Source organism: Brienomyrus brachyistius, chromosome 9 (genome assembly GCF_023856365.1).
Source record: "Brienomyrus brachyistius isolate T26 chromosome 9, BBRACH_0.4, whole genome shotgun sequence".
NCBI lineage: Eukaryota > Metazoa > Chordata > Actinopteri > Osteoglossiformes > Mormyridae > Brienomyrus > Brienomyrus brachyistius.
In genome coordinates, this window is record NC_064541.1 from 12494435 (window position 1) to 12513760 (window position 19326).

A 19326-nucleotide genomic window follows, 5' to 3' on the forward strand; every position below is an offset into this window, starting at 1 on the left:
TGGTACCTGGCTGCACTTAGCGTGTCATCTGCCTTCTGATTGGCTTTAAGAGAAGCTTCCTCTTGGCTTCTTACTTCATCCACATATTGGGCTGGATGCATCTTCTTTGCAGTCTGCATATATGTCCACTTTACTGAGGAGTAAAGGGGTTGGGTCTGTAGTTTCCTTTGCTTTGTTCCTATTGGCTGGCAGTTTAACGCACCTTCCCATCTCCATTGCCTGTAGAGTTCCTGCCTGAAAGTTTCATTTTTCATCCTTTCTAAAAATACCACTGCTGTCCTTGATATCTCTCTTACCACTGATGGTATCTGTAGTGCTCCAAGCTGATGGAACCATGACCCCCCCCCCTTGCCGTAATGGACTGAACTTTTGTAGGAGTTATGCAGCTGGAATACTTATTTGTCTGTTACTTATTTCCCCTTGACTGTCTGGTCACATGATTTGCTTGTTTGAACAGGTGGTTTCCCTTTAGCGGAATTACTGAGCTGGTAAATAACGTTCTTCAGCCACAGCAAAGGTCCCAAAATGAGAGGGAGCCAGAAACGTAAGTATGACCCCGTGAGCGCAGCAAAATGTTCTGAGGGTAGATCGAAAAATGACTGATAACCATTCTGATTATCGAGGAGGTGGAACCAACCAATTAGATGCCTTGGTCCCAGCTCCTCTAGCTGTTTAGCCCCACCTCTTCTACAACCTGATTGGTTATCTCTCTGATCCTTGCATTTTTCGTTCTGCCCTCAGAACATTTTTGTGTAAGTCAATGTCCCATGAGCCTAGACTCACTGTGGTCCACACTTAATAAAACCCAAGGGTTTGAAATGTATGTCATTTCATACTCAGCACTCAGGCTGCCCATAAAATATTTACATAATTACTATGCTTATTAACAACTGAATGTGAAATGTTTATCTACATAATACATTCCTGTATAGAGCTGCGAGTAGTGGAACTTAGTGTTTTAACAGGTGCTTCATTCAGATGAAAAAGACAGTGTGTTACATTTTTGTTTTTGAAAGTTATAGCTTCCTTCTGTCCTGTTCAATTTTAGTTTGAGGTGAATGCCGTAGAATGAAACAGAGGGGCATTCATTCAGGTGTGTGCACGTGGAGGCTCACAGAGCATTTTAACAGCAAATCAGTATCCTGATGCCCCTGACATGTGAGTGTGACAGCGGGACGGTGGGGTGGAGTGAGGATCAAGTGGTGTGTGATGGTGGTAGAATGAGATGGACAGAGGGTGAGGTGGTGAGTCGATGGACAGAGGGGTATGAGAGATGAGTGAGGTGGAAGAGACGGTGGAATACGGTAAAGTGGAGTGAAATGGTGGCAGAATGGGAATCGGTCACAGGCAGACCAAGAAGGAGGGTGGAGTGAGATAGACGGAGTACAGAGAGTGGAGGAGTGAGACGAAGTTAGTTGGAGGTTGGGGAGGGTTGGGCGCCCATGTGTTAATTTGGCTGCGCTCCAGAAGCAGACATGATTAAACATCGGCTTACTCACCTTCCGCCTCCAACACTGGAGATCATCACGCCGCTGCCTCCCCTGCCAGCTGACCTCGGGGGGAGAGCGGAGGCCTCATGGCCCCCACCGTGCTCCGGGCAAACGGTGGACCAGCCTGTCCTCCTTTTCGGAGAGAGGACGGCCTTGGCAGAAGACATCCCCACCCAGTCTTGGCTCGCATCCATCTAATGGCTTTGCAGACGTTAAGGACCAAGCCGCTGAGAACAACGTTTGCGGTTTATTTTCCAGCCTGTTTTTTTTTTTCTTGCTGCCCCAAGCTATACTGTACAGTTGTAACGGTTATGACCAGAAGGGGACCCGCCCCGCCCTCCATCATTGATCAGATGCTTTTCCCAGGGGGCCATATTGAGGCACATTCGGTTGGAGTTCCGTTTCAAAGCTTGGCTTCCAGCTGAGGAAGGCTGACGTGTGGGTGACCATGGAACTGTGTTTGCACACAGCTGTGCATTACGGCTACGCTGGAAACCTCCTCACATACAACACGGCATGGGCCATTAGAACAGCAGCTCTCACGTCAAGAGTGAAAATAGACCCCTGCTTCCTGTCTGCTAAACCATATTCGCTTTTAATGTGCCAGAGCTGATTTTTGGGGGTGTACACCGCCTTCTGTTATCTTTTTACTTTATGTGGGCTTTAAAAATCCCTCCCCCTTTTTTTAAAGTAAGTCATTCATGGGCAGGCTGTTCTTTGTTTGTTTGTTTGTTTATCGCTCATCGTACACGTGGCACATGCTTGATACTGTGTCTGCCACAGTGCTGATAACTTTTTATGGGTGGCTTGGAAGCGGAGGACAAAACCCCAGAGAACTGAGACTTGGTCACTGGCCGCTAGGGATGGGTGTGTCCCCGAGAGCCAACAGCTGCTCTACCTCGCCGGCACGCGGCTAGGGCGATGCACAGATAGTTGCCATGGCGATCCACTTTGTGCGCTAAAAGGTTCGTTTACGGGGAGAGGAAGTCGACGCACTTATCCGCGCCACCGGGGCAAGCGGTAAATGGATAGTACCGGTTAATAATTCACGGCTCTGATGAAGAGTGCAGGGTACACGCGGGCGAGACCCGCTCCCATCACCGTGTTATGAAGTCAGCCTGTATTTGGTTTCCACGGCGACGCTGGATTGACACCTGTCATACAAAATGCATGCATGTCCGGGCAGGTCAGGGGTGCCCTTCCCCAAAGGTTACTCTGGTTCCCCTTTTTCTGTTATGTCACTGATTCACTCCATACTCCACAGGCATCCTCCCACTCCATCACCACCAGCACCATCACCTGCTGTAAATGTAGAAACTGCCGCTGAGCTCTTTGACCCATGCAAGTTGCATAACCCAGGAGCTACACTGCGGCACTGGGGCGCGCTTTCCGCCAGGATGTCATGCGGATAGCGGTTAGCGTCATCTGGGGAAGCTAACAGGCTATAAGCTAACAGGCTGTCTGCTGTCCAACCTCGGAACTGTGATACGGCCTCCCCCACATCTGGCCCTCAGAAAGAGGCACATGTGCAGTAGGTGGGGGGATCTGAGAAAGTACACTTCAACTTGCAGGGCAAACTTGATACACGTCTTCCTTTGATCCAGTGGGTGGGGTGTTTTCTCTGCGAAAGCAGGTGTTGAGTGTTCTAGCATCTTCAGATGAGACATGAATCTGTACGTCATCCTCCATGCTGAGGTCCCAAGCAGGCACACCAGTTTTTAAAGGACAAAAATGAAATTGATTGTTTCACAAAGTCCTGAAGGGCTGTTTGTGCGCCTTATGTGAAGGACGTCATGAACACTAGAATGACAGTAAGATTCAAACCCGGATCCCAGCCCAGTGTCCTAATCACATCAGTGAAGGTCTGGCTTGCTGTAATGTGGCACATGCGGGATTTTGGTTCACTGCCCGGGACAATATGCCAAATAATAACAACATTGATTATTCAGTTATAGACCAGCGGATGTGTGTTTGGAGCAGGGCCCAGCTCAGGAACATCTCCCGGGGGTCTCAGCTTAATGACACGGTGTGTGTGTGTGCGTGTGTGTGTGTGTGTGTGTGTGTGTGTGTGTGTGTGCGCGCGCGCAGGTTGTTTGGTCTCAACTCTGATACCGAAAGAAGGCCGTTTTTGATCAGGGGTCATCACAGAAGTTTAAGTGTGGCCTTGTTCAGGCAGAACTCAACCAAAGAAGCTGAAATGACGTCTCTCTGGTCAGGATAAAATTCAGAAGCTGAAGTGTGCCATCGTTCTGTCAGGGCTCGACTACAAAGGTGCTTTCCCACTGAAGATATCCTGGTCTATCTGTACCAGGAACTTCTGTAGCTCCTCGCCACCTTTGTGTGTCGCTTTCCCACAACACAACAGGAAGCGGGACCTTTGTCCTAAAGAAGCGCAGGAGACACAAAAAGTCTGTAGGTTAAACTTCACACACATAATTTCATATGTGTCAAAACTGAACTGCCCTCCCAAAATGATGAACAAGTCATTTTGTTGGTTATTGTGGGGGGGGGGGGGGCGTTGATTGTGTGGTCCAAAAATACGGGACAAATTGTGTCATTTATTGGTTCAAAATGGGACGCAGCATTTTATTTGTATTTAAAATATGTTTCAAATTCATTATTAAATCTGGCCTGCAGATCAATTTTTTGTTTCTGTGAACTTTACCTTCACAATGTGAATGACACGTAAAAACAGGACCGTAGTTCTTATAATATGTTGTTTAAGGAAAAATTTGAAAAGCATTGTACACGCATAGTACAATATGGTACTATGTATCTTCTGTACTGTACTATACAGTATTCTTCCTCTAAACAATAAGATATAAAACTATCAAAGCATATTAGGACACACAGTTTTTCCCTTCAACCACTACTGAATCATTTAGTAAGGTATAAACATTATGCTCAGGTCTACATAAGCCTCTACTTTTTATATATATTTTCGAACCGCAATCATTCAATGCCTCACAATCAAAAACTGCATAAGATGCAGGCTGACTGTACTTCCCAGAAACTACAATCAGAATGAGTTCCTACAATGGGAACATGACAGAAGTTCCTGGTTTCTGAAAAAGTTCCTACAGTGGGAACGGACCTAAAGAAGTTGGAGTGAGGCCTCATTTGGCCAGAACTCGATCTAGAGGCTGAAGTGAGGCCTTCTTCAGATAAGACCAGCAAACTAGGTCTACTTTGAGTGTAATTGGGTTAAATGGGACCAAAGTGGCATCTTTTTGGATCTGGGATGGCCTGTAAAACAGGGATTGGTAGCAACATTGTTTGCTTTGAGCTTCAGAATAGGTTTCATGTTCATACAGAGAGAATAAGGATGTTAAAATGCATTACAGGGGTACAGAATATGATTGATGTCCTGTTGTCTTGAGCATCTCCTTTATATTGTGCTCAGTGTAATGCATTGATCTGAATCACTGATGCCCCACCAGAAAAGGGGAGCATGGTGGGGACGAGGTCCGTCACTCCCACGCATGAGGCTGCGGGTGAGTGACGGGCCACGTCACGTGAGCGGCACGTCGGTACGAGCATGGCTCCAGGAGCGCTTAGTGGGAGTGTTTTGAACCGTTAATCTGTGAGTATCCCTGCCTGAGCTTCCATCCAAGGGATATTTGAGCTTGGCTGCTGCATTCGAAGGCACAGTTGGAGATAAAAGGGCTGTATTGGGTTCTCATTTTTAATTAGACAGACTGAGCCTTTTAACATCAATTAACTTATTGCATAAGCCTTTCTCCAGGCCGTGTACTGATGGCATACACTAGGAATATACTGTACACATTTCATCGTATTTCACTTATCTTGTTCTTGTATCTGATTGTTTAACAATGTAATTAGTGTTTGGAATACTATGTTACAAAATGCAGAGTATAGCTCCCTGGTATGAGTGGTGTTTCCTCTGAGGTATAGGAGGGGTTTCCTCTGAGGTATAGGTGGGGTTTCCTCTGAGGTATAGGTGGGGTTTCCTCTGAGGTATAGGTGGTGTTTCCTCTGAGGTTTAGGTGGGGTTTCCTCTGAGGTATAGGAGGGGTTTCCTCTGAGGTATAGGTGGTGTTTCCTCTGAGGTATAGGTGGTGGTAACTAAAATATAAAAGTGCAATATAGGGATACATGAATTTCATTACAGGTGTGAATTTTCTGTTATGGATGGATGGATGGGTGTGTATTTTCATTTGGGGTAGAGTCAGAACTCGATCGCTTCAGGGTGCCCCCCCATGGGAACATGACCGGTTCTCCTAACTGACCTTTCACTGACCCTTTGCAGGAAATTACACCAGCAGTTTGAGGTGTACAAGGACCAGGTGAAGAAGATGGGGGAGGAAGCTCAGCAGACACAGGAGCAGAAAGGCGGCGCGCCCACCTGTGGAATATGCCAGAAAACTAAGTTTGCGGATGGCTGTGGCCATATATGTTCTTATTGCCAAACCAAGTTCTGTGCGCGGTGCGGTGGACGGGTGTCCCTGCGCTCAAACAAGGTAGGACTCCGCCCTCTGTCCATGGTGGACTCCTACCAACACGATCCCTTATGCTAGGGCTGAGATTAAACATAACTCGGACCAATTTCTTTAACTCCAAACATCATATCACAGGTAGACCATTACTAACCTAAAAATGTGGTCAATGCAGATTTGCATTGGAGATAAATGTAGAAAGCATATGAACGTATCATAATTACTTAACTAAATGCTTTGCTCAGCCTGAAAACTGATCACAACGACAGAAAATGACAGGTAGAAATGCTTCAATTGTCTTGAAGGAACGTCAAAGTCAAAGTAAACTTTATTGTCATCTCTGCTATATACTGTACAGGTACATAGAGAGACGAGATGACGTGGCTCCAGTTTTTTTTTCCAGTGCAGACGAGAGAAAGACATGTAACAAATAGGCACGTGGTAAACAAAGTAAATAAATATAAGGTATACACTATACTATACTTGGAGATAGAGGTAGATTTACAACAGAGGTTACAATAGTTGTATAATATACATTAACGTATAACAAGATCAGATGTTTAACTTCATAAACAAGCCATTTGTTTTGAAGACGTGGCTCAACAGAACTCCGTTTAAAGCAATTTAGTCATTGAAACTTTATGAGTTTCTCTTAAGAAAGTGTTTTTTTCCCAAGAAATTACAGTTTTGTTACGCAGTTCTTAACCTTTACAATTTATATATGTCACTTAAATTAACACAGGGTTTATTTTGATCGGTCTATTTGAAAGTTCTCTCAAAGAAACATTTGTTTCCAAGGACTGTTGTTGCTGGTGGGAATTATATATTTTCCTAGAAAATGGTCACAAATAGTCTGAACAACTTCTTCATTTTTATCTTACATTCCGAGTTGCGAGGGATGGACGACTTTTGTAGAGAGACCTCAAGCGTTCTGCAACTTTTAAAGTATCTCTTTATTTATTAAGTAACATAAATAATACCTGTGACGCCTTAGTGCTATGGAGTTTCTTTCGCTGCACCCTCTGTGGTCACCCCCTCAAATCAGACACGATACAATCTATACTTAGCAATCACACGAGGGCGCCTGTCAACTTAACTTTCACACAAACTGGAGTTACACTTGGCTGACTGGTTACGCCAAATGACCTTTTCGTTCTTTCTCACAGGTTTAGTTACTGCTCGTAAATGTTTTACCACCGAAGAGCGCACTCGATATGGGTCATAAGTTTGGAGATGTTCTGTCTGCCATTGTCTGCTCCCTCCTGTAGCCATGTGATGTCATTCTCTTACCTTTCTCTCCCCCCTCTCTCTGTTCTGCATTCCTGCTTTCCCGGAATCGCAACAGGAGGACAAAGTGGTTAGCATATTTCCTTATTTTACCTGCTAAATATTTATGAAGTATGTCATTTAACCCTTTAAGGTGCTGAGTGATGCAAAACCGAATATGGTTACCCCAGAAAGGAAAGAGATTTCATTTGCAGTAGGTTAAAATGTGGGGTATTAAGAAAACTAGTTTAAGAAAGGAATTCATTCCATTAGTAGGATGTTGGTCAGAGTAGTACAAGAAGGGGATTGGTTTCATCTGTGTGTGATTAGTCAGACTAGTAGAACAAGAGGATTGGTTTCATCTGTGTGTGATTAGTCAGACTTGTAGAAGAAGGGGATTGGTTTCATCTGTGTGTGATTTGTCAAACCAGTAAAGGAATAGGATTATTTAATCTGTGTGTGATTAGTTAGACTAGTAAAAGAACGCGACTGGTTTCTTTGGTATAATAATAAGCAGAGCAGTACAATTAACACCAATTTGTGTAGAAATAGAGGCAACAGCATGCCTGAACACCTAGGAATGTCAAACGGGAAAATGCTGCTGCAACAGCCCACATTTGTTTGTTCACACACTGTGCCGGGTAACTTGGATTAATCTGTGAACTGGATTTGGTCAATACTGGCATTACTTTTCAGTTTATTTATTTTGTTTCCTGGTTTGTTTCCTTTCAGTAGAAAACTTTCCCCATGCAGAGAAACCATCAACAGGACAGATGGATTTGCAGTTACAGCTCAGTTTAAACTGAGTACATTTCAAAATGTGTTTATGAGACACGTGGGAAGCTTTTTTTAGGGTTAGTAGGAAGTTGGCTGAAGTGATTAAACCTCGCTGCCACAATGAATGTTGGGCCCTAAACTGGAGCTTGCAGATGAGCTCAATGAGGCTTCAGAGCAACCCAGATTGGGCGAGTTTCTCTCTGCGCCGCTGGACGGGGTGACCCAGAGACTGCTACCCCGTCTGTGGGAGGAGGGAGCTAGAGGCAGGGAGCTGTCGCTGTGCCCAGGGCCTGCTTTTGTGGTGCCAGGAGAATGGGCAGGGGATCGGTTTTCGGGATCCTGCAGGCAGCGCTGTCACAGAATCCACAGCAGGTGCAGGGCTGGCACCCAGGACCTGAGCTCAGCTCCGGAACCAGGTCAGGGCTGCCCTTGGATGAGCCTGTTCGGTGTCTCCGGGTCCTGCTGATGCCAAACTGTCCACCCGGCAAATTTGTAGAGCTTTGCATCATTTCCCTGAATTGCCTCCCTGAGTCTTATTCCTAGGGGCAAAAGCAGTCCCCAAATTCTTGAAATTTCTCTGTTCCACTTATTTTTACAGCGGTTGCCCTGGAAATGTTTAGTGCTGCACCATACTTGCAAAGTTGAGATTTAAGCAGAATCTAATTGTAATGAAGTGTAACTTGGGGAGATCGATCACCACGCTTCAGCTTTTATGATTGGCTGGTAGGATCTGGGATGCATCCAGGCTATTGGTTGCCAAGGCTGGAAAGGGAAGCAGGCTGTGGGTTCGACCTGGGTGGGCAGCGCCCGTGTCTGTTTGCTGCATATGTGGCCTGCCGTCCAGCTGTGTTGAGGATCAGGTTCCCTGGACCCTGCTGACGTTCAGGTGACCGGATTCACTTTCGAGACCCGGGCAGCGGGATGGAGCTGTGTGCCTGAAAGGCTTGGCAAAGGATGGTTTCAAACAGAAGTCAAGGGCAGCCAGCCGAATAGCAGTTAAGGATCCGATAGGTCACAAGTTCAGATCCCAGGATGTAGGTTTTGTGTTTGTGACACAAAGCTATATGATAGGATGCTATGTGAGGATGAGATGTGTGCAGTTCATTCTAAAAGGCCACTGGTGCCTTTCCCATTGTCTAACTTCCTCTCACAGGAGTGGCGAGAAAGATATTGTTTTCTGTGGCAGCGTCACTCTTTCCAGTTAACTGTGTCTCAAGCAGCCAGAAAAACCACTGGATGTCATGGTTAGATGCAGGGAAACGTTAAAGGAGCTAAAGAAATCGGGGTGGTTTTCTTGACTCCAATTGGCCAGCTTGCGCTTTAATACAGCTCTTTGCGGGCGTCTCCTCCTATAAGGCGGGCTGCCCGGTCAGACGCAGCGGCTGCTCCCGGCGCTGCACTTTGCGCTCTTTGAGCACAGTTGCGCTGCGCCGCGCCACGCGGGGACACTCTGCATTCTTAATAAGCCGCAATCAGCTCCGGTGTCCGCAGAATCGCGCCTGCATCCATTAATAATGAAGACATAACTAGTATCAGAGTGATGGCAAAAACATGATTAAGCTCTTCTAGCTCACGCCCGCAAGTCCTTTTTCGGCGAGTCGCCGCGTCTCCCGCGGTCTGACTTGTGAATGTTTGTCGGCAGTTTGCCGTTGTTTTACTTACTCGTGCAGTCATTCAATAGTGATATATCCCCCTTTTACACTTATCATGAGGAATTAAGGATCTTGAAAGGATTTTAAATGCTGAATATTTTTTATTCCGACTTTGATCTACCATTTCTTTGGGGTAGAGTCGGGGGTGGGGCTGGAGCGGGGACCGAGTGGATCGCTTACGGCGCGTAAAGGCGAGCGGCTGCATCAGACTGCAGTCAGTCTGAGCTGTCGGTGTCGCCGGTGCTGCTGAGGGACCCTGCGAGCCGAAAAACACATGCTGTCAGAGTCGCAGCTCCGTCGGGATTATTAGTCGCTTCGGGTCTGTCACCGTGCATCTGACCGCCACCATGGGTAAGGCACCGTGCGCTCTCCGTGTCATTCACTTGTCCCAGTTTAATCCAACAGGTTCGCTTAATTGGTCGTGTCAGGTCCGGGATAAAATTACGTAACTGTCTTTTAGAAATGGAAGAAGTGCATCTGTATGTTTGAGAGTGATAGCAGTTTTGAATCATTATTTGAAGGAGTGCTGCCTCGATGGCTTTCATGGCATGTTTTTGTTACAGCCATATTTATTCATAGTACCGCTGAGTGAAAAACGCATTTGTGACGTTATTAATATTGTTTTTAAGCTTACATTTATCTTTAGGTATTTAGATAATGATTGCATATAAAAGGTTTACTAAGTCATCCGGGTATTGTTATTTTAACAGGTATCGAAAGCAACACAATAGATGGTTAGATAACTGGTATTTGCAAATCCTGGGGGTCTTAAATGAAATAGATGGATTGTTTGTTTAGTTTTATTTATTACTTATGTTTTTGAACGCTGTTATTCAGCAATAAAAAAGATGCACAAATGTCGAGCATGTCTCATCAGCTGTAGGCTAAAATTAGAAACTCATTAATTTTTTATGTCCCGCGCGTGTTGCTGAATTGTGGCATGTGAGTCGAAAATCTCACTAATAACAAGTCGTGTTTCAACGCAGTACCTTAGTGTATTTGTGCAGAATCGGAAATTATTACAGAAATGATCACACATTTCAATGAACTACAATCACAATCCAATAAGTATAGTTCGTTTGTGATCGTTTAAATAACCTACTAAATTGATATTAAAGTATATCATGAAGATATTATCTTATATATTACGTTTCAAGAACCGTTAATTTAGGCTTACGTGTTATTTATTTATTTTTAGTCTCGTTTATTCTTCGTCAGATGGATATTTATTTTGCGGATAATCAGTATGCAGTTAAAATCTATATTCTGTCCCAGCTAGACCTCGCTCCTTTTAAGAGCAGATGGTGTTAATGGGCTTTTTAATGAGCTGTGAAAAGCAGAACTGAAAGTGGGGAAACAAGCTAAAGCTATTGAATCGTTTGCACATTAGTATGTGCTACGAATCGCCATGCACAAAATATTTTGTCTGTACTATGATTATAAATAATGTATGGAATTATTGTAATATATCTAGTATATCCCCCCCGGTCTATTAAAAGCGCCAGTTTTGTTGCATATTACGCATCTCAATATCCATCCATCCATAACAGTCGCTTATCCGGTGTTCGGGTCGCGGGGGTGGCAACTTCAGGAGAGATACCCACCTCGGGGGGGGGGGGGGGGATACCGTGGCGATCCCAGGCCAGCCGAGAGATATAATTCCTCCAGCGCGTCCTGGGTCCGCCCCGGGCCTCCTCCCTGTAAGAAAACCTCTCCGGGTAGCCGCACAGGAGGCATCCGCGCCGAGTGTCCAAACCACCTCAACTGGCTCCTTTCGACGTGGAGGAGCAGCGGTTCTACGCTAAGACTCTCCCTACTATCTAACCCTTTCTCTAAGGGAGACACCCTGCAGAGAAACCTCATTTCGGCCGCCTGTTTCCGCGATCTCATTCTTTCGGTCACTACCCACAGCTCATGACCATAGGTGAGGGTTGGAACAAAGATGGACCAATAGATCCAGCGCTTTGCTTTCCGGCTCAGTTCTTCCTTAGCCACGACGAACCGTTTAAGCACATGCAGAACTGCAGACGCCGCTCCGATCCGTCTGTCCAGTTCTCGATCTCGCCCACCTTCACTCGTGAACGAGACCCCAACATACCTGAACCTCCACTTGGGGCAGTACCTCCTCCCTAACCTGAATAGGGCAATCCACCTGTTTCCGGCTGAGAACCATATGGTCCTCATCCCCTCCGCTTCGCACTCGGCTGCGAACCGCCCCAGATCCCGCTGGAGGTCCCCAGAAGATGAAGTCAACAGGACATTTAAATATCATAATCTTAATTAATTTATAATATTTATTAATATTACTCTTTGCTGATGATGGAACAAGGCATTTCCTTCACTTTACTGCACTAATTTTAGCAAGATTACATAGGAGATAATAACCGGAAGGCGTTTCTTTTGCCCACAAGAGGGCGATCTGCGAACAGGCTCATCATCGCTGAATGAAGGTTTTCCCGGAACCTCCCTGTCGGGCGGCTGTGATAAAAATTCTCAGGAGCCAAATGACAGCTAAGCACAAATGTCGTGGCTGTAGGGTGCTTTGTCTCTGAAGTGACTTAAAACATGTGTGAAGAAAAATAAATAAAACATATCCCATGAGCTATTTACATGAACCCCAGACATTCCCCAAAACTACTTTATTACTGAAGTTCGAGAGCGTCTCTCTTTTGATTAATACGGGCATTATGTAATGTTAGAAAATGCTCAGTTTTCCAGTACCATCAGCACAAAAATCACTCTTGGTATTTTAAACATCCTGTAAGGTGATACACGCGTTTAACCCGACCCGGGTACGAGGGCTCAGCGGGTGACAGCCGGGTGTTAATCATCCTGCGGGTTGGACACTCGGGTCACCGTCCAGCTCCTGCATCCTCATCATTCACATTGTCACTGCGTTTCCTGTTCACTTAAGCGGACGTGAAAATAAAAGGTCTGAGCGCCGACATTCAGCTGATACTCTGGAAGTTTCTGCCGATGGACCCTGACTCGCGCCTAGCAGGGCGACATCACGCTTTATATAAATCCTCATTCTGATCCATTTAATGGCGTTTGCGGAACTCGTCGCGTGTTTTGTGTTTTAATATATCTGGTTTTCAGAAATTCTCGAGAATGACACTGAGTATTTATTTAAGACAATTCGATGAAGGTCATGATTTGAGGAAAAAAAATCCTGAAGACAAATTATTTTGATGATAGGAGAAGCTGTTTGTAAGTCATTGGTAGCATCCAAAGAAACGTAAGGAAAGCAGGTTAACGTGCAGCCGTGCGCCAGGCGCTCAGTAAGTGGGACGTCCGGAGGGACCTTGAGTCAACTCTTTCACATCTTATTGCTCTGTGCGCGTCTTTCTTTCCCGTTGGACAGACATGGGGCTTCGCTCCGAGTCCTGCGGCCGCAGCGTGAGCAGGTTTCCAGTCTGAACTGAGCACAAAGGCGCTCGATTGAACTAATTATTACCGTAATTGAATCGGTGATGCAGGCTTCACTCTCAGTACTGAGGGTGTAAGTGATCTACAGGGGGCTGTGAAAGTGCGAACATAGCAGCTTGGGCTGTACACTGTGTCTGTGTCTGGGATGAGAATTAAATGGCAGCCGTATGTGCTGGGGGGGGAGCTATTTGTGCTTTTGTGTGAGCGCCCAAGCTCCCTATCTCTCCGCCACATAAGAATCCATGGATAGTTTTTACTTTTTAAAAAAGCACATTCCCGAAACATATAGATAATTTCTGGCCCATATGCGTACGGGTGGGGGGGGGGGGGGGGGGGGGGGTTTAGACAAGCTCCGGAATAGACACGCTGGGTTGAAGCTGCTAGCTGTGCTCACCTGGGCTGCCGCAATAAAACACGGAGTTTTATCGGAGTAAGTGGGTCACATGCGACGCGGCAGCTGCGGGGGGCCGCGACTCTGCTGTCCCTCATGGACCAATGGCAGCTAGTGAGCTAATTCGATGAAAAAGAAAGTTTTTCAATGATTTCCAAGATGCAGAGAATTTCATGGGATTGAATAAACTTTAAGGTTTAATCATTGTTTTAGAAACGTTCGTGATCGTGTAGTGTGGATTGCTAAACTATTTCGTCTTGTGTTTGTTAGGGGGCAGGTAAATATGTTAGCCCTTATTCCAGGGCTGCAGATTTAACACAGATCCCCCCCTCGCCATTTTTCGTGGAACTTGCCTAGGTGCCCCCCAAAGTCCCCCCTGCATCTATGAGCTGCGTTAAGCTCCAGGTTAATGTGGGATTTGAGTGCAGGTGGCAGTGAAAGCCACCCTCCCCCCCCCCGACTGAGCTCCACATTACACCCAAAATGTCAGGCAGCATTGGGATCCGCAGAATTTAATTGGCCAATAAGAAGAATGAATGACATAATGACGTTTGGGCGCATTGCGTTACCAGGAAAACCTTGAGTTCGTATCAGATTGTTCCCTTCGATCAGACACGGCTGTGTCGCCCATTTAAGTTCAACCGGAGCAGGTTTAGGCCAATAAATAACATCAAAAAGGGGAAACCAAAGCAGCTGATAATGACTTAATGTCTTGCCGCCCTGCTGATATTTGTGTCATTTGCTGTACTTCTACAAAAAGAAAAAAATGAGCTGTCCTTGTGTATCGATGATTCCAGCATATTGGCAATTCTGTTTTTGGTCTGGCTGTGGAAGAACACATCGTTTATGTGTGTAGCCTATATGTGCGGGCGGCACCAAAATGCGTTATGAATTGACGGTGAGCCCCAGCCCCAGTCCCTGTCTACACGCAGCCGCTTCCAGAGGCGGGATAGGAGACCTGGATACACGGGAATCAATGCGATTGACGGCGGCAGGCGGAGGCGCCGCGCTACGGCTTGACTTTATGCTAATTGCGCTGGGGAGGCGTAAATAAGTAGGTCAGTTCTGATGTGCGGCTCACAGCCCATCCGTGACGGAAACTGGGATGGAAAAAATGGAGGAATCGCGGGAAATATGTAAATGTGCAGCTGGTCCGGAAACGCCTCGGACCCGCATCCGTCCCTGATGACAGCATCGGCTTGTTTTTTCATCGTTTTTGCTGGTTGGAGGCCACCGCTTTTGTACATCTGAGTGGGACGCCAGACATGCTCCAGTGGATTATTCCGTTGAGGACCTGCATGTAAATTTCTGTCATCTTAACTTCAAAATGCGTGACGCTAAGAAAAAAAATATGTTTTGTGTGCAGTCATTAACCTGTACTGACATTACTAATTTATCTGTCAGTTTTACTAGTAGTAGTAGAATTACAAAAATGTCTACGGCCTTTGGAGGTAAAGGCAGTATAACACTCAAGGAACTTTATCTAAGGAAAGCTTGGCAGCTCAGGGATTGGGGGAATCCTTCTGTTATACCCTTGAGTAAATGGGGCGTAACCCCAATTACCTCAGTAAAATACCCTCGTGAAGATCCATTAGTTTTACTATTTTACAATTGTGATATGGTGCTTAATCGGAAGTGCTTCAGTAGCTGCTCATCCGTCATTTTTTATTAACCGTGTTTTTTTTTTTTAATAACCAATGTTATTAGGGCATTAACAAGCTGAACCAATGAGGTTCAGTGTAGAATTGTTGTGCTGTTTGGTACGTTCTGGGTAAAACCTTTGTAATGTGGGGATTTTCACAGTTATTACTGGCCAAATGAGGAAAGCCTGAAAGTCTGGAATTTTTTATTTTTTTTTGGGGGGGGAGGGGTATGATGGGGGGTGGAGAATGGATGGGAGTGGTCCTCAGTGACTCAGGAGATTGGGGCGATCCTTGTCACCCCTTCATTGTGTTTGCCTTGCAGGCTCACCCCTGGCTACGTTGATGTAGTGAGTTAGTGTTTGGGGAGGGGGGGGGTTTGGATGGAGGTGGGGGCGGTCGTTTGTGGAGACTGGGGAGGGGGCTTGAGGGGTGGGCTGTCACTTTCCACTGGGCTCTCCGGACACAGCAGTGCAGGGAGCCATGCACTGGACTCCCGGCTGTTTTTCCCCGCTGTCTCTCTCTCCGTGCGCCAGTGCGGTGATGGACGGGCTGGGAGGTGCTGCAGCCATCAAACAGGTGTCTGAGGCTTCTCTGGGTCTGACTTGGGTCCCGCGGAGGGAGCATGTTCTGCCCGGACCGGACGCGCACGGGAAGGATGGAGGTCTTTAGGAAGGGGAACGTCACAGCGGCGGTTCTTCTCCTTCCAATATGTCGTGTTTATTTAATTGGATCGGAACCGAAGCCATATTGACGCGAGTTCCAGCGTCTGGCATGATCCTGAGCTTCTCCATCTCATGCTCTCCTCGGTCCGTGGCCATGGGGCGCTGTCCCATTGGGGGGGGGGGGGGATGGAGCTGCAGTAGCTGCCCAGAGTGATCTGAGTCCCCTCCCTCTACTCCCCACCCTCCTGGAGATTTATGGTGCTAATGTGTTCTGCGGTGGCATGCGAGCATGGTCGGGTGGGGCGGTGGGTGTCGGGCGTGTGGTCCTGCTCTTTGTCCCTGTTGCATCTCTCAGTCTTTATGTTTGTGCCGGTCCCCAGAGTGACGCTGGCTTGGTTGAGGGGTACCTAGGTGGCCCCCGCCCCCCCCCAATTGTGCAGGCTTTATCTTACGAGGTACCAACGTGGGAGCGAGTGGCTGGCAGCTATAGCTTTTGCATCAGTTCTTGTGGTTCTGCGTTTTTCTCAGAAATCCTATCTTGCTAACATTATTGCTAACATTAGCCGTAGTAGCTTCAGATAGCCGGAGTGCCTCTGAAAATGGAATTAAAGTCCGTGAGCTGTACATGTAGCAGTGATAAATTATTATGGACACTTCTCCATGGGACCAGCTGTAGTTTATGACAGTTTTTCTTTTAGTTTTTTACCAGTGTGACAGCTATTATTTCCAGTGACACAACTAGACAATATGAAAGACTTCATCAGTCATTGCCAGGAAACAGTTGGATTGTTTAGTTATGTCTGTTTGTGGGGTTTGACGGCATAGGTGATTACTAAGGTCTGCTGTGTCGGTCTGCATTAAATTACTCTAAGTAATCTGGATTATAATTTGTGTTATAATCTGAGCGCCCTAACAGCGTCCCCCCCCCCCCCCCCCAGGTTATGTGGTGGGTATGCAACCTGTGCCGAAAACAACAGGAAATCCTCACCAAGTCCGGGGAATGGCTCTGCAGCGGGAACTCCACTGCAGCCCAGCGGGCAGCCTCCACTGAGGGGCCCCGGGGACCACGGCTAGAGGAGGCCCCCCCGCGAGAAGAAGGCCAAGCTCCAGGGTGCGGCCCCATCCCAGGGACCCGCTGGGGACGTCACCGCATCCACGCCTGAACGGAGCAGACCTCACGGGCTCCAGCGCAGCAGTCGCTCCGGAACGGCTCGGGGCCGCAGCGCCCTGACCCAGGCGACGTGCTTGTTGACAGGTGAGCTAAACTCTGCTCCCTCCTCAAACTCCACCCCATTTTTATCTTTTTTTTCTTGTGGTGTGAAGCAGAATTTTCCATTAAAGTGGGGTGGGGGTTGGTATCTGCATTTTCTAGAACTTTCCTGATAGGTTACAGGACATGGATGAAAAGGCAAATATGGCAGGTGGGGGTGTTCAATTGGGCAGCAAGCCAGCAATAGTCAAAAAATAATGTTCCTGGCAAATGTTTCTCCCCCCCCCCCCCAACACCATCTCGCTGAGGTTCAATCCAAAAGGCGTTCTTCTAGAACAGCTGTACTGAAGAAGCAGTGACAGTTGATGGACCCCCCCCCATACTGCTGAGTGTCTGGTTACTCGCCTGGTTCCCTGTTCCTGCTCCCCAAAGCTCGGATGCTGAGATTCAGGATGAGGGCTTAATGTTACCATCACGGGAAAAATCATTTCCTGCTTCCTGAATTTGCTTTTTTGCTCTGAAAAATTGCACAAAAAAACCCAAATATGGTGGACGATGATGTTTGCATTGCTGGTGTGCTGGCAGTAAGTATGGGCTGCATTTTCAGGCGAATCCTGTTTTAGCTGTGCTTGCGCTGATGCTGTGTACTTGGAGTTGGTGCACTAGCAAATTTGACCACAGGGGGGCGTCCGTCTTCCTTGTTTGGCTTGAAGCGAAGACGCAGGAGCAGCGATCGCAGTGATGTCGGATATTAAAGTCACTCGATTCCTGAGCTGCTTCCTTTCCCACCAGTTCAGACGTGGGCTTTTAACTGTATTGATTGTCCATCCGCTGGACAGCAATCCTCCTGATGGCAGAGCCGCCGCTCTGGCAGGAGAAGATGCCTGGCCTTCCCGTAGGCGTCCCTGAGAGACGTTTCACGGGCCCCTGTTTGGGCGGTGGCTGGCGGAGGTGGGGGGGTGGGGGGGAGGGATGGGCATCTGGCTGCTCCACCGCTGTCCTCCGCCCCACCCCTGGCGAGCCTCTTGCCGCTGACCTTGCAGCGATGCAACCAGCCCTCCCCCCACGGTATGCTTCAAGCTTACTCCCCATGCCTGAGCCGTGACCAGGGCGCTGTGAGTTTTAAATCAAATGTCGCCTGCCCCCCCCACACCCCCCCCCCACCTCGTTTACAATCACAGCTCCAGCTTCCTCCTGCAGCTTTCCAAAGTGGCTTAGCGTTCGCCATGTCGTTGCTGTGCTCGATTTATCCCCCCCCCCCCTTTCAGACATACGCCTCCCCTTCATGGAGAAAACCAGGCATGCCTGGAGAATCCGCTCGTTAGCGCCATTTACGATCCCGCGGCTAACAAGGGGGGAGACGCCTCGGATTAGGAGGCTGAAAACCTCCTTGGTGGTTTCTCTTTGTCTTTTATTCCTTCTCTTTGGTTGTCACATATGCTTCTCCAGTGAGTTTCCGCGATGGACGTGCCGCAATTCGCCACTGCGGAGACGATTTAGCCACCATGTGGCTCTCCGACACAGGCCCTCGCCTCCGTTAGTGTTTTTTTTTTCTTGAGTCTTACATGTTAGATGCGTTTTTCTTCCTCTCTGCTGAGGGAACAGCTTTCCTGTTACACTCCCTTACCTTCGTATGCACATACCTCGTGACCTGGGCCATGTTTGCCTTTGTGGCCAATCAAACCCAAGAGCCCCTATTTGAAAGCCCCGACTGCCGATTGTCCCTAGAAGAGGGCCCCCGGAACAGAGAAAGGGTGACTGTTTTTAGGGCAGAGGAACGACAGTCCAGTAGTCTTTGACTGGTTCTTTTTGTGCTGTGTCCACAGCTTGGAGATAAATTGTTTTAGACAGAGAATAAAAGATGGCCCATATTCCTTTGTAAGTTTTTTTTTCTGTCTATAAAGGAGGGAGGGGGGATCTGTCAACCATGACAGAAAGTGTACACTGTTTATTCCCAGCATGCAATATGTTTGGTATCTTCACTGTGCTGTGATGCATCTCGTCTGCTCCTAATACCAGGATAGATGGCGATTATTTTTCATACTGTTGTATGTTACACCTAATTGATTAATATCCAAGCTTGTTAACACTATATTTAAAATGTATAACAATTTATAACAACTATTTAATTTGATTACGAATTTAATTCGCTTATTTTACGGCAATCAGTGAATTAGTCATATTTTACAGGCAACTACTTCTTACAAATGACTAGTTTCTGGTTTTCCGAGGCATAAAAAGCAACGTGATTTATGTTCGTAGCGGCAGGGAACGCTGTGTTTTGATTGGCTGATGGGTGTAACTTGTGATCTATTGATTGTTGTGCAAAGAGGAATGACGGCTGGGGCT

At 47.0% G+C, this 19326-nt stretch overlaps 2 protein-coding genes across 2 annotated transcripts in view; both read left to right on the plus strand.

Annotated features, from left to right (window-relative positions):
• Positions 1-18351, plus strand: part of LOC125748858 (regulating synaptic membrane exocytosis protein 2-like) — a 44622-nt gene extending 26271 nt beyond the window's left edge. The window contains exons 3-8 of the mRNA XM_049025516.1: positions 458-544; positions 5761-5971; positions 7293-7304; positions 16842-17022; positions 17817-17928; positions 18246-18351. Of these exons, the coding sequence (XP_048881473.1) occupies positions 458-544; positions 5761-5971; positions 7293-7304; positions 16842-17022; positions 17817-17928; positions 18246-18351 (709 nt within the window). The remainder of the gene's footprint in view (positions 1-457; positions 545-5760; positions 5972-7292; positions 7305-16841; positions 17023-17816; positions 17929-18245) is intronic.
• The window catches only part of rims2a (regulating synaptic membrane exocytosis 2a), a 111695-nt gene continuing 109090 nt past the window's right edge, over positions 16722-19326 (plus strand). Inside the window, exon 1 of the mRNA XM_049024961.1 lies at positions 16722-17022. The gene's annotated coding sequence lies outside the window, so the exon portion shown is untranslated. The remainder of the gene's footprint in view (positions 17023-19326) is intronic.